At 40.1% G+C, this 14,797-nt stretch overlaps 1 protein-coding gene across 1 annotated transcript; it reads right to left on the bottom strand.

Annotated features, from left to right (window-relative positions):
- Positions 1-1,132: 1,132 nt before the first annotated feature.
- Positions 1,133-7,678, bottom strand: LOC123356435 (keratin, type I cytoskeletal 15-like). Its single transcript, XM_044999692.1, has 8 exons — positions 7,076-7,678; positions 6,064-6,146; positions 4,687-4,843; positions 3,618-3,779; positions 3,189-3,314; positions 2,852-3,072; positions 1,796-1,821; positions 1,133-1,227 (listed from the first exon to the last, which is right to left on the bottom strand). Exons 1-8 carry the CDS (start codon positions 7,676-7,678, stop codon positions 1,133-1,135), a joined length of 1,473 nt encoding a protein of 490 aa, XP_044855627.1.
- Positions 7,679-14,797: the final 7,119 nt, after the last annotated feature.

The raw sequence follows: 14,797 nt of genomic DNA, 5'->3' as shown, positions 1-14,797 counted from the left end.
AAATGACATTATAGGGAAAAGGAACTTCCTGATCTAAAAGGGCACGTCCGTTTCTCCTTTTCAGGAAGTAATGAAGACTCCATATGAAAAGGTGCTAAGCAGGGCTTCAGCTGTTTGGAGGTGGTTATTATATTTGTCCTATTGTGTCCCTAGTAAGCCATGGCATAAATGTTTAGTTCTTTAAATCTTTCCTCTTAAATCAGTCTGTCCAGTTCCTTGATCATTTTTTTCTTATTCTTTCCTAAATCCTTCCAGTTTCTGGATATCGTTCCTCCACTGAACTGGTGCCTAAAGGTATATCCCAGGTGCAATCTCAACATTACAGGTATAAGCACTGAATATCAAGGGACTATTGCCTTCTTGCACCATGACCTAGTGCCTGTATGTATGCAGCCCCAAATCATACTGACATTTTGCTTCCAAATCACATTATAAGCGCATGTCTAGCTTGCTCTCCTCTATCATCCGTCTCTGTAAGCATTACTGCTTTCCAGGGTTCTCCCTCACCTTCACTACCTGTATTTTAGATGATTTTCCCCAGATGTATTAAATGTAGCCTAATTTTGTTTTATTTCTGCCAATGTATTATTAGGAGTAGTGTTGGGAACTTAATAGTATATAGAATTATTCATATCTGAGTTACTCCAAAAGCTGTTCAGAATTAGAGACAATTGCAGGCAGATGTATGATGATGGTAATTTGGTTTGGATTGTCCTGGACACGTGACATGGGGGCCACACCTAACACACAAAACCATGTTGCTGATTATGAAAATGTTTTAAACAAAAACTTAACATACATTTATTTCAAGCCAGGAGAGAAATTTTATTATCCAGACTCATACAATACAGTAAAGCTGCTGCTATGCAGTAAAATGAGCCCTTCACCTCAGGATTTAAGAACAGTCAGTGTAAAAGACAGAGAGGAAATTATTATAAAGACACCAAGCTGTGTGCACTGTTGGATTACACTGTTATGACTATATAATTATCATTTCCGTTAGCATTTTCTAGTGTGCGTATTGAACAGATTCCTTGTTACTCTGTTGGCAGGTATTTCGTGATTCCCCTCTCAGATGCCTCCTGTCGTTAGAGCTGGTACAATACAGGTGGTCTCATGTTGGTGAAGGGAATCAGTATTTCCTTTCCTGGGTCGAAATTACTTTTCCATCTACTGAATCTTCCACACTGATGCGAACCTTACCGCTGCTGCTGCTGCTAAAGGATGCTGTGATGAAGAGAAAGGGAAACAGTAATTACAACTGGGAAAATAAATATACATTCATAGAACACTGAAGAATCCTGGTTTTCTCCCACTAGAAGCTTCCTTCACTTATCATACACACAGCCCTGCCTCTTCTCACGACATTAGACTGTCACAGTCTTGAAATATGAGGATCATGAGATCTAAGTAAAGCTTACGTAATTTCCATATGAAAATTACATATCAAAATTGGCAGTACCTTACTGTTGGTATGACTCAGCAGAAGCCGATCAAGGGACAACCCGCTCTCCATAATTATTTAGGTTTCAGAGGTATGAGTACAAGTGATCAGGTGCCTACCAGTTTGCTAGACCAGGGATAAAATAATTTTGGTCCTAAAAAAGCTGTGGGGGCTATGGAGACTGTATGATCAATCTTTGGGGGGAGAAATGGAGATACTGTCTGTAATCCCTCTAGTCAATAGAGGATGGGCTTGTTCAGTTCTATTTTGCCATAAGGATGGTGGTTGCATCCACCAACCTCACTACTAAATGTATTTTATTTCCCCTCTTTATTTCAAAATCCTCCTTACCATCCTTAGAGCTCCATCCCGACAGCCTGTGGAAGAGAAGAGATATGGGATTAAACTAATGAGTCCCACTGCAACTGTGCACTGTGCAGCAGATTCAATCCTACTGATGTAGTCTGACCATTGAACGGCCTCTAAGTTGGAACATGCAAATTTTGTGTACAAAAGATCAACTGTGAAAAACTGCAGATGCAAAATGGAGACTCTTTTGAAAATGTGGCCCTTAAATGACCATTCAGTAGTTACAATGTTTTGGTTGTTATTGATCTTATTGCTTATCCTTTTTTGATAATTCTGAAGGTCCAGTAACAGTAAAGAACGTGAACAGCAGTCAGTACAGCTGTAGCTCTTTAGATTCCTATTCCCATTCTTGACATTTCTACATTTTTACTTCTCTTAAAATTTCATTATTTAAAAAAATAAAAACTAAGAGCTGATTTCCCCCTCAAAAGTAGTGCTTCAGTGCACCCACAAATGTCCGACTAGCATTAATGCCAGTTCTGTTTGTGGATCAGAGTCCCCAACAAGTGAAAAGTTTATTTAAGAAGTGTTCTACACACTGGAAACATGAGGAAATAGCTTAGAATTACACTGAATAACAGTGCATATTTTCATCGTTCTATAGAGGAAGCAGGAGCGTGACATTTACAGGAGTAGTGAGAAGAGACTTTAATAGATGGTTCTATACTTATGGCAATGATTCCCATGCAGCAAGAAACATGCAGGACCTTTATCTATTGCTCATCTTATAGCTCATCTTAGTTAATATGAGTCCATTCCCACTTGCATAATTAAAGTTTTCATTATCAGCTCATTTGCCTTTGAAGATGGACTTGCATTTTGGCAGCCTTTGGGGTTTTCCTGGACACCTATTGACAGCCCACAATAGGCCCAGCACCCAGTCAGTACAATTCAGAAATCTGCAGTAGTTCTGGTTGTAATGAGGCTCAAGTCCACCTAATTTCAGGGCAGATTCCATACATTACAGTTATAACATATGCCATGTTAACAAGATTATGTAATTGCCATTAGGGTTTTCTTTTGGACATAGTTACATACTGGGAGTCCTGGCCTTCCAACAGACGGCGGTAAGTGGCAATCTCCTGCTCTAATCTGGTTTTGATGTCCAGGAGCATCCTGTACTCTTGGTTCTGCCGTTCCATGTCACATCGAAGCTCCGCCAGTTGCTCCTCAATGCTGGTGATCATGGCCTGAAGTTGTGCTAGCTGTGCACAGTATCTTCCTTCTGTTTCTGCCAAGTTGGCTTCCAACCCAGCTTTCTAATATAAAACAGTTAAAGTGGGTTATCATACAGATTCATTCCGTAGTAGAGCAAGAGATCAAAGGGAGGCATGTGCTAATAGTGACTTATTGTGTGCATGGAACAGCCACATACCATGCTCAGCTGGGATTGGAGTTCTATCTCCAGGCCCTGCAATGTGCGTCTCAGTTCTGTAATCTCGCTCTTGCTGGTATGTATCTGTTCAGTACTGGTGGCTACTTCACGGTTCAGCTCCTCAGTCTGGTAGAAAAACAAATACAGTAAAAAATCAAATGCAAATTGGATTATCAAATGTTTTATTTCCCAAAAGGAAAGTACCATTCTAATCACCGTCGTAGTGCTGCTTGCTTTGGATCTGATTCTAAGCAATGGTCCAATGGTGAAAAGAGGATGAATGTTTAAAATCTTGGTAAGTGTATCAGGACTCTTAGCTTCTTACCTAATGCAGAAACTGATCAGCAAATGCAGGAGTGTTGCAAAGAAATTGAGGCCATTGATGAGCTGCTAATGCATCAATTTTTTTGTTCATTGGGATAGCCATACCTGTTTATAGAACCAGGCCTCAGCATCTCGACGGTTCTTATCAGCCAGTATTTCATATTGCTCTCTCATCTCAGCCAGGATACTGGTGAGATCAACCCCAGGAGCAGCATCCATCTCTACGCTGACCTTTCCACCCAGCTGATTGCTGTATTCTTTCATTTCCTGCAGAGACAGAAGGACACAAAAGAGATTATACTTTCTTCCCTTGTACACTTTCTGCCCTCAGCAATCTATATAACTTAATTGGGAAATGTGTGGTTTGAGTTATGGTTATTACATACCTCACTGCCTGCTACCCTTAATTCCCCATTTCATTTTAAATGGGCTCCTACAGCATGTGTAAATCCCTTATGCTTAACAATCCGTCCCAATTTGTAATGAGCTCAGACACTGTGATTTCCTTCCCCAGACTTGAAGATGAACTCTGAGAAGCTCGAAAGCTTGTGCCTTTCTCCAACAGAATTTGGTCCAATAAAAGATATTACCTCACTACCTTGATACAGGTTGCAACATCCTCTGTTAAATTAGAAGTTTTTATTTTCTTTCCTTATATAGAATTTAACTTTAGTATGTATAATTTCTGTTGCATGTATTATAACTTTAATATCTTAACTCATGGGTTCTTTAGCAGTTCCTTTTCATAAAGAAATTTATTCAGACATTGAATTTTTGTTTCCATATGTGGTTGGAGCTGAAATTTTTAAATGAAATATCTTGATTACTGTGGATTGATGTTTATCTATGTATGTGATCTTTTTTTAAATAAAATGTCTGGAAAAGTCATATTTTGTTTCTAAATGAATGGGAACATTTCATGTAACAAATGTTGTCTATGGAGTAATTTAAAAATTTCTGATCGCACGCTCATGCATGTCAAAGCAGGTACACAACTCACATCTTTAACACAGTTTGGAATCAGAGGGATGTTAGCCTGGGGATTTGTTTTTAAGGTTAAAGATATTTTATAAGTCATCCAGTTGTGAAACTATCATTCCTTGGGGTATTTTTTAATCCCAAACTGAATTCTAAATGTGGATGGTTCTCCCCACTCCATGTTTAAAGCACTCACTTCCTCATGGTTCTTCTTGAGGAAAGCCAACTCTTCCTTCAGGTTTTCGATCTGCATCTCCAGATCAGCTCTGGACAGAGTCAGCTCATCCAAGACTCTACGCAGGCCATTGATATCAGCCTCCACACTCTGGCGAAGGAACAACTCGTTCTCATATCTGCAATTTTAAAAAAAGAAACAGACATTTGAAAACACATGGCTTTGTATCCTATGTAATTATAAAAACAGGGAATCTTATGCCTGTTGTGTCAGAGAGGAACAGGACAACAGAAAGTCAGAAGAGAGACCAAAAATAGTAAGCTAGACTGTTTGTTCCAATTTTAAAGTATGCTATGCAAAATTTGTGATAGACATCTTGGTCCTTTGTTGACATTTGACGCCATCATACCACCAAATAAATTGGCATTTTCGGCAATCCCAAAATGCCAGCACCTAATTACAACAGTGATACAGTGATTAGTACTATAAGACAGACTGGCAGACAGATCAGGATTTAGGTGCAATGCCTGAACTGTATGTGGGAACTTACAAAATGTCCACCTACTGGGTTATCAGGCTGGTGCTCACAAGCAGTAAGAAAATCACTATATTTAAAGAGGAAAACTTGAAAATAACAAATGTATTTGGACTTGAACTAGATTTCTGAAGTACTGATAAATATGAGCTTTGTGTGTTTGTATAACTAGAGGGGGATATTAAGATCTATAAAAAAGATAATGGACAATCCAGTTTTAGTGACCTGTCAGTTATGAAGAAAGGTATATGCTGTTAGCTTTGCCCAGGCCACTACAGGAGAAAATATAATCCCAGAGCTACTTCATTGTAAGAGAAAGTAGTTGGTGGAATCTTGGTATCTTGACAGCAGTGCCCTGAAGACAAGCTCATTTCAACAGCGTCCCTGAATGTCAGTAAACAGTCACTCTTTGGCTTTCCTATCTAGCTTTCCTCTCCTAATGCCTACATCCTCTGAGAGAGAATGAGTACAAGAAAGAGATTATCCCCCCCATCCTATCATGCCACTTCTAGCTGAAAGCAAATTCAGACCCTTTCTCATTTTAATATCTTTAAGTGATAATTTTTTCGGCGAGAATGAACTGTACCGAAAGTTAATAACAGTACAGAAAGCTAAGACATGAGGTATAACAAAACAGGAAAACATCTTGATTGGCTTGGTGTCATTGCTGATAACGTTTCTTCTCCCATTTCTTCCTTTAGCATATCTATTCTTTTGCCAGGATTTTCTCTTGTAAATTATAAGGGAGAAAATTCCATCCCTAAACTTGTGAGCAGCGGTTGGGAATCCATACTCTCTGCTACTATGATGAGATATTCAGCTTCAGAAATATTCATTTGAGACAGAGAGCAAAATTAACTTACTTCAGTCTGAAATCATCTGCAGCCAGCCTAGCATTGTCAATCTCCAAAATGACTCTGGAATTGTCAATAGTAGCTGCAAGAATCTGGCAATTGGGAGACAGAAAAAAGATTCCTGTGAATAATGGCGAAAAATGACTGTACAGGGATGGGCAAACTTTTTGGCCTGAGAGCCACATCTGGGGATGAAAATTGTATGGCGGGTCATGAATACTCACAAAATTGGGGAGGGAGTGAAGGCTCCGTCTGGGGGTGTGGGCTCTGGGGTGGGGCCAGGGATGAGGGGTTCAGGGTGTGGGAGGGGGCTCCAGGCTGGAGCAGGGGGTTGGGATGCGGGAGAGGATGAGGGCTCCGGCTGAAGGTGTGGGCTCTGGGGTGGGGCCAGGGATGAGGGGTTTGGGATGCAGGAAGGGGCTGTGGGCTGGGGGTGGAGCAGAGGGGTTCGAAGTATGAGAGGGGGCTCTGGGCTGAGTCAGGGGGTTGGGGTGTGGGAGGGGTTAGATAGTTGTAGATAGTAGATAGCTACTGAGACAAGTAAAGCAGTAAAGAAGGGAGAAGGATTGGATCTGGGTGATAAATCATTAATCAAAACACAATTTAGGGATTCCAAAAAACCACATTTCATTATATCACCCTTACCCCACACCATACTATTCATAGCTTATACATGGAAAAATAAAAAAAAGCTAAACACTATTCATATTCTAAACATGGACCCGGGAGCTGAGTGGATAAACTTTAATGTATTGTGTCACATTTTGTTACCATCTTAGAGCTTTCAATTAACATAAAAAAAGCCTCCGTTTTCAGTGTGAGACTTTTATTTCAATACAATAAACAGCAATAGCTGTTCCCTTCTTTTCTGCTGGAGTGTTTTTATCTGCAACACATTTACTTTTTTGGAAAGAAATTATGACTTTGTAATTCTTTCTAATTGGTTTAAAAAGTTGGAATGTGAAATTCACTAATAATAACAAATTGCTATAACAATCCCTTCTAAATATGAATGACATACCTTGTCTCGGAGTTCATCAATTATCTTGTAATAAGGACTGTAGTCACGGTCTGGACTAGTGGGGCCTTGGTTCTTATACCAGTCTCGGATTTTGATCTCTAGATCAGAATTTGCTTGCTCCAGAGCTCGCACCTTGTCCAGATAGGATGCCAGACGATCGTTCAGGTTCTGCATAGTTATCTTTTCGTTTCCAGATAGGAGGCCTCCATCACCACCACCCAAGCCACCACCAAAGTCATAAACACCACCAAAGCCACCACCAGCACCTCCTCCAAAGCCGCCACCAGCACCTCCTCCAAAGCAAGCACCAGCATCTCCTCCAAAGCCAGAATAAAAGCCACTACTTCCTCCATAGCCCCCACCCAAGCCAGAACCATATCCAGCCCCATAGCTACTCCCCAAGCCACCACCATATCCACTTCCAGAAGAGACGTACTTAGTGGAAGAGACAGAAACACCTCTGCCACCAGATCCTCCATGGATACTTGGGGCTCTGTAGGATCCTCCCATTCGGACTGAAGAAACACGAGAGGAGCCACCGCCCCCACCCCCTAGACCACCACCATAGTTAGAAGAGGTGCTCTGCATAAAGGAAGTAGCCATGGCAGCAGCACTGAAGGATCTGGTGTCAGTTACTCAGCTTGGCCTAGGAGAAGAGAGTAAGTCTTTGCACTGTAGTGGTGCTCCATTTATACCAACCACGGTGGGTGTTATATGACAAACCCACTCTCCAACCCTCCCCCAAAAGATCTCCACCCTTAAGGATGGTGCCAAGTTATAATAATTTTGCTTACTAACACAACTGGCTGTACATCCCACAGCTGGCTGTACATCCCGAGGAGTGGGACTTTTTTTCTTCAGTTAAACAAAAGGTATGATTCAGGATGAATGCATGTGTTTTTTTCTTGAGGCTACAGTTCTGACACTTGGATTATGTTTTACTTTTTTTTTACATTCAAGAAAAGAAAAACCAAGTGAGTTTGACCACACCCAATTTATGCATTAACGAAAACTGCTGTAGTCGCTTTAAGAAAAAGTCTTCCACAAAAGTGAAGTTTATTTTATATGAAATTCCACAGTCATTTAAAATGCATCTTTAGCAGCTTATCCATTGCTGCTGCTTGTCCTCCCACCCCTTTTGAAAAAATAAATCAATCATGGTTTGTTTCCATCAAGACTTTGGAATCAGCTACTTTTTTATTTCTATTCTTTGCTCAGAATCATCCTTAAGGGTTTGGAACTTCAATGTTTAAGACATAAAACACATAATCCTGCTGGTGTGTGAATCTCAAATGAACAGTGATCAATGACCAGGAGACAGTATTCATAGTTATTAAAATAACTGAATAATTATTGGGAGGTAACAGTCAAGAGAAAACAGAAGAACGGGGATGATACGAGATGAGTGAAAAGTAATTAAAAGGCTGCTGCAAAGAAGAGGTGGCAGAGCTTCCCACTGCTAACTATTGTGAAAGCTAAACATACTGGATAGAACATTAAACAGAAAAGTTTCAGTCAGATAGAAGTTAACGTTTTAATGGTGATATCCACTTGGAAATTGAACACATTTCTGAAAATGAAGGTGCAATCAATATCAAATTGTTATTGTAAAAATCACAGCCTGAGGAGTACCTATCAGAAATTATCTTAAGATATTAGTCCTGCATTAAAAGCAGGGGAGTAAACTATGTGTCCCTTTCAGTCCTAACAATTCTCTGATGAAATTCCACAACACAGATCAATCATCTGTTAGTGTAATTGTGCAACATGAACTGGATGCTGTTAAGAAACATCTTTATTTCCTCTGCGGACAGGATGAGACTGAACTTGTGAGATTTCTGATGCAAGTGTTATTTGTTCTAGCCTGCTAGAGTGGTGTGTGTGTGCATATGTGTGTGTGCATATGTGTGTGTGTGTGTGTGTGAGAGAGAGAGAATGGAAACAAAGTAGCATTGCTCTTAAAACCCCTTTCCCCTCTGCCCCTGCATCCCTTTTGCGGCGCTTGAATGACAGTTTCCAAGGAGATTGTTCTTTAGATGAAAGCAGTGGTTTTTATTGGGGACTGGGGGTTAGCATGAGGAGTAGTAGGGAATCCTACAAGTCAGAATTGTAGATTTAGGGAGCTGGAAATGCTGCTGGTCAGGACTTACTGTCATTGGCAGTGATGTATACGGAGCCAAGTACCGGAAGCAGAGGTTGTACTGTAGGACCTGATGTGTATTGACAGGGAGAAATTATTCCTGCCCTTCACTTCATAAGCACTAAATGTACATTAAAATCAAACATTTAAAGAAGAACAACAAATGTTATGTGTTTGCTGGCAACATCAATAAAAGAGGTTTCTATCCATCACAGCTGCCCAATTGGATAAAGATAAATACATTGGAAAATGGGATGGGAGGTTTCAGATTAACTCTCCTCAGTATCAAGGTTTTTGTGAGGTTGCATAGTTGACATTTGAATGGAGCACTAGAGATACATCACCAGAAAGACATGGCACTGGGAACCAAGAACTATATCAACTGCCCATCTTTGATCCACACCTTAACCATCTGCTTGTGATACTGCCCTCTCACAATCTGTTTTCTCACCTTTCCTACTCTAGAGAAGAGGCAGTATATTTCCAAATGTTGATAGCATGTTTCAAACTGACCTTGGAATTAAGCCATGGAGGCTTTGTCTTGCCATGGGCTTGATTGATAGTTTTTAGTAGCTTGCCAAATCTATATATCACCAAGTCTTTAGTATCTTAAAGAACAAGTTTCAACAAACTCTTCTAACAGTGAAGAATGTTCCATAAAACCCCTGTAATGTAAGCATGCTGAAACTTCCATGCTACTAGGCTCAGTTTAACTCCTACTGATCCTCTAATAAGCAAGATCAAGTTCTGTTTCACTAAAATCCTGGGTTTCAGCAGAAGCCTTTGTGGAAAATATCATAGATTTTAAAGGGATACTGGACAGATTTTTCATAATTTTAAATCTTTTTTGCACTTTCTGTTCATAATAACCCCTTTGGAAGCTTGAGAGTGAAATATGCTTTACTGATTTTATTTTACTCCGTGCACACACTGGATTGTTATTGGACAGGATCTCATGAACGGTAGGTAGCAGATGCAGCCGAAAAAATAAAAGCAATCTGGTGGCAAGACAGCTTAATTTATTCTCCTATAACATAACTCAGAAGAGCAGCCTGACAGAGAGTCAGATTTTTTTATTCCTCCTTCTGGAACATTGAGCCTGAATTCTCAGGGCATATTTCACGTGATCAAGATCCTGCAATCCCAAAAGGCCACAGCAGTTGCAGATCTCAGCCCTTTCCATCTTTCCATCTTCTTATTCTTGATTTGTCTTTCATTTTAAATGACAAGGCCAGCTTTGTTCCAATAGTTTATAATATTTTTTCTCTATATTGTTTGTAATATTTTCTTACCAAAGGTGCCAAACACCTGTGAATTTTGGAAAAGTTCAGTTCTGGATCAAGTCTTTACAGCATGAACCAACTGCTGTTTCTTACAGATGCTTTCACAATAAAGTTCATTTCAGTGAGTCCTAGTCTGAGTGTTGCTTCTTCTTATGAAAGAAAAATGATCAAATTGTCCACAGTGAGTGAAGATTGCTGGTAAACAATTTGTCTGTATCTATAGTTCACAATTCACATTCTGTTGGTTATTTATATAAACCTCATAATATTATCACTGGCTCTTGTTTGGATTACTTCTCTAACTAGCCAATATATTATTTTATAGTCAAATAGACAGTGTGAAATTAATTGGCTTTTGTCAAATTGAGCTAAGATGTTGCTTTTCTTGAGTATTCACATTAGTGAAACTTGAGAGATCAAAAGTTACTTTGGCTAATCAAAGTTCATTTTTGAATTTGAATAAATATTCACTGAATTTCACCCTCCACCCCCATATTAGCTCAGCTCTAGCTCTAGGTGTGAATCCTGATATTAACAAATGTGGGTTTCTTTTTCTAGAGACTATTTCTGTATGTTACTCTTGTTGTATGAACCGCCTAAACAATTCTTTACATTTCCCCAGACATTGACTTCTCCCAGTTTCACCATCCTCCTGTGTTCAAATGAACCTTTCTTTGAGGTCAGTGGAGCGATGCCGTTTTACACCAGCTGAGATCTAGTTCACTCTCTTGTTCATCCAGCACTTTTCTGCAGCTGGGTATGAAGTGGAAATGATGCTACTTAGGGAGTCACAGCAGAGCCTCCCATCCACTGAGATGGTAGGAGCTGTATTGAGCTTGCCACTTGTGGTCTTTGCACACTTCACATTAACCTTTCCCTAAGATTTAATACCTCATGACTTGACCCTTCCACTCAGTACAGTGCCTCTGCAAATGAGGAATTCCAAACTAAGCTGTGTATAAACTACTCCATTTGTCCTGTCTTGGCAGAGCTTTGTTGGCAGACGTACTCTGGCATGTCTGCACTTTGCAAACTCTGTTTTTGTCAGAGTTTTGTTAATGGATTTCTAAAAAAGAATAGCCTGTCAGCTCATGCAGACAAAGAGCTCCATTCAGAAAGAGGCTTGTTTGTCACCATGACCTACCCAGCCTTTGTGTGGTCAAACCATAATGATTCATCACATGCCCTTGAAGGGGAGGCTGTCTATTTCTGAATGAACTGAGAGAGCCAGACTTCAGATTTAAGATGACACTATCTGAATGATTTTACATTGAATATTTCACCTGAAACCTTCCAGTACAGTAAGAGTATGTGCCAACATTTTCAAATTTTGGTGCTTAAAATTCGGCACTAAAATCCATATTTTGGTGCCTAAATAAAGGTGTCCTGATTTTCAGGGCTGCTGAGCATCTGCAGGTAGGGCTTCAATAAAATTTGTGAATATTTAGCACCTCTAAAAATCAGGACATTCCTTTACATTGTTAAATGTACATTGTTAAATGTTTAGTACCTAACTTTAGATACTGAAATTTGAAAATGTTGGCTGTAGGATGTCCATGCAGGAAAGTGTCCCCATACATCTTACTTTCTACCCTGTAGCATTTAATTACACAAACGATGCATGATAGAAATACTCAGCCTCATGAGTCCACATAATGCAAAGCACTTTGAGGGTTAAGCATTTTTCACATATTGTTTTAACTATTGCAGTGCCAAAGAACCTGACTTACTGTGTGAGCATGTAACTTGCTGTAAGCTAACTAATGTCAGTACTCTATTGGGACACCCTCTCTGTTCAGACACTTGGAATAAAGAGAACTTTGACAAAAATTACAAACCCGCATGGAATGGGCTCCTGTGTATAGCCTTTGGAGAATAAAGACAGAACCAGAGATCTTTGCTGTTCTGGAATGGATTCCAGGTGTAACCACTGAGTTTAGGAGACAAAGGATTTGCGATTTGATATGAAACATTTGTTAGAAAGTGAGTCAGCAACTTTGAATGAGAGATACAGAAGCCTCTTTGTGTTTGATGCGTTACAGACTGCTCCCACAGGCAGATGTAAAATATAAAGGTGTACTGTTTTAGAACAAGCTTCATCTCTACCAAAGCTAATGCCTTTATTCGTGACTGCAATACTCCCAGCTCTTCTGATTCTGTGCTCACCTCCAGCTCTGCCAAAGCACCTCAGGGCAACTTCTGTTCCTGTCTTAGTCTCCCCCTCACTCCCTTGCCTTTGTCAATGCACCTCAGTCCTGATCTGTGGTGGGGTCAAGAGGTGTTTTCATTATTTCCCCCCCCCTGTGGTTACTTTTCACTCAGACAACTTTCTAATGTGATCTTGCCAGAGTCCAACAAATTAAGCAGGGACAGGTTGTGTCAGTACTTGGGAAGAAATCGCCAAGGAATACCCAGGGTGCTGCAGGAAATGGTGTTGGCAATTCCCAGGAGTCACTACCAAACGAATGCACCAGTATGGTGTTTGCCCCCATGATTAAAGGGTTTGCTCACACTTTGTGGATGAGATTCATGGTCTTGGGATACTTCCGGATACCCAGATGCTCTCGCAATCCCAGGTACTGTATGAGCCAGATGTGCCTTTTCTTGTCCGTGCTTGGCACAGAGAATGCAGCTGTTCTCTCTAATGTGGAAGTTGTCACAGTACTCCATGCCTTTGCCACCTACCGATTAGAATTACTGCCGTGCTACACTTGAAGACCATTCTGAAACGAACATGGATGCAAAATGCTTTGGTTGGTTTACTTATCGGTGCTAATTAGAGGGGATGTGTTACATCAACACTGCAGAGGTTGAACTGGCTTCCTGGTCACTTCCCAATACAATTCAAAGTGCTGATAATAACCTTTAAATCCCTGCATACTTTGGGACCCAAGAGCTCTCCTTTCTCTCCATATTCTACTGCAATGTTGAGATCTGCCTCTGTGGTTTTATTCAGAGTCCTTATTAGAGGTAAATGTCAGTGCTGGTAGCAGAATGTTTTAAATAGAGATGCCTCAACTATTGAATTCACTCCCCACTTTGCTCTAACAAACCGCAAATGTATCCATTTTAAGGGCACGTCTAAATATGTGTGTTTGCTTGAGCTTTTGTCTGAATGGGTAAGATGGGTGTATTTTTATTTAGAGCTATGTGTGAGGTTGAGTTAATAGGTTTTGGCTGACATTGGTCAGCTCATCATAAGGTTTTTAATAAAATTATTATAATTGTTCTTGTTATTTATCTAACAATTACATTGCACTAGAACCCAGAGGCCTGATTTAGGATCAGGGCCTCATTATGTCAGGTGCTGTATAACCACATAACAAGTAACAGTGTCTGCCTCAAATGGTCTCTGCATATGTGACTGAAATGACTGATTGGCACATTTTTTTAAATAAAAAAATAGCAAACAGGAAATTTAGAAAAAGCATTCTTCACTTTCTTTCCAAAACTGTTGGATACTATTGCTCTGTGCTGTTAACCAGCTGATACGTAGCTGTAATTAATTAAATTATCTCTGTGTATAATATTTTCAGCACTCTGTTAAGTTTGTAAAATGCTCTGGGAAACTTCAAGATGAAAGCAGTATATAATGTACAATAGTACTTCCTAGTAGATTTATCTCTTCATTTTACTTCAGTTACCATTAAAAATGCATAATTTCAATGTTTTTTATAAAAGCCTCTTTTAGAGATGAGATTAAGAACACCAAATTCATTTCACAACCGACTGAGTCTCTTTTTAGCGATTTGAAAACAGGTCGCACTCTCCAGCTGTGGAAAAGCTAATTTGCTAACTTCTGTTTGTCTAATTGTAACTTCTAAACTGTGTATCTTCCCTAGCTGGCCTCATTCTTCTGCAGCATGGCTAGAAACAATTTTCAGAAAAATGTACATAAAAGTGCTATTAATTCCAAGAGGGTTACCCCCTCTTACTTCTCTGCCAAACTCTGCTTGGACTGTGACTCAAGCCCTGGACAAGAGAGCAGGGCTACTCCTCACTGTGAGCAAGTAGGCAGGGAAGAGGTGGGGAGGGAAAGGAGCGGAGCCTCAGCCCTGGCTTACTTGCTGACCAAAGTTTCCGGGTGGGTGCTCAGAGAAGAATTCTTTATTTCATAAAAAAATGGAAAAGTATTTTACTCCTTCCCCAGAGCAAGCAGAAGGAGGGGAACCATTGTTACCCTCTGAGACACAATTTGCAATTTGGTCTGTTCCTAGGGGATACAGCTATGCATTGCCCCTTACTCAGGGCCCATTGTAAAGCAGCTCTCCAGCCCTTGGTGACTAATCGATAACATGG

This window comes from Mauremys mutica, chromosome 25 (assembly GCF_020497125.1).
Source record: "Mauremys mutica isolate MM-2020 ecotype Southern chromosome 25, ASM2049712v1, whole genome shotgun sequence".
In the NCBI taxonomy this organism is placed as follows: domain Eukaryota; kingdom Metazoa; phylum Chordata; order Testudines; family Geoemydidae; genus Mauremys; species Mauremys mutica.
The sequence above is the reverse complement of the archived record's forward strand: the minus strand, read 5'-3'. Positions and strand labels throughout refer to the sequence as shown.

Excerpts from the sequence above, each read along its gene's own strand:
- LOC123356435 (XM_044999692.1), bottom strand. The coding sequence starts at position 7,678 with ATGGCTACTTCCTTTATGCAGAGCACCTCTTCTAACTATGGTGGTGGT. Across the intron at positions 4,844-6,063 it reads GCAGATGATTTCAGACTGAA|ATATGAGAACGAGTTGTTCC; the intron begins GTAAGTTAATTT and ends TTAAAATTGCAG. Across the intron at positions 1,228-1,795 it reads GGGATGGAGCTCTAAGGATG|CATCCTTTAGCAGCAGCAGC; the intron begins GTAAGGAGGATT and ends TCTTCATCACAG.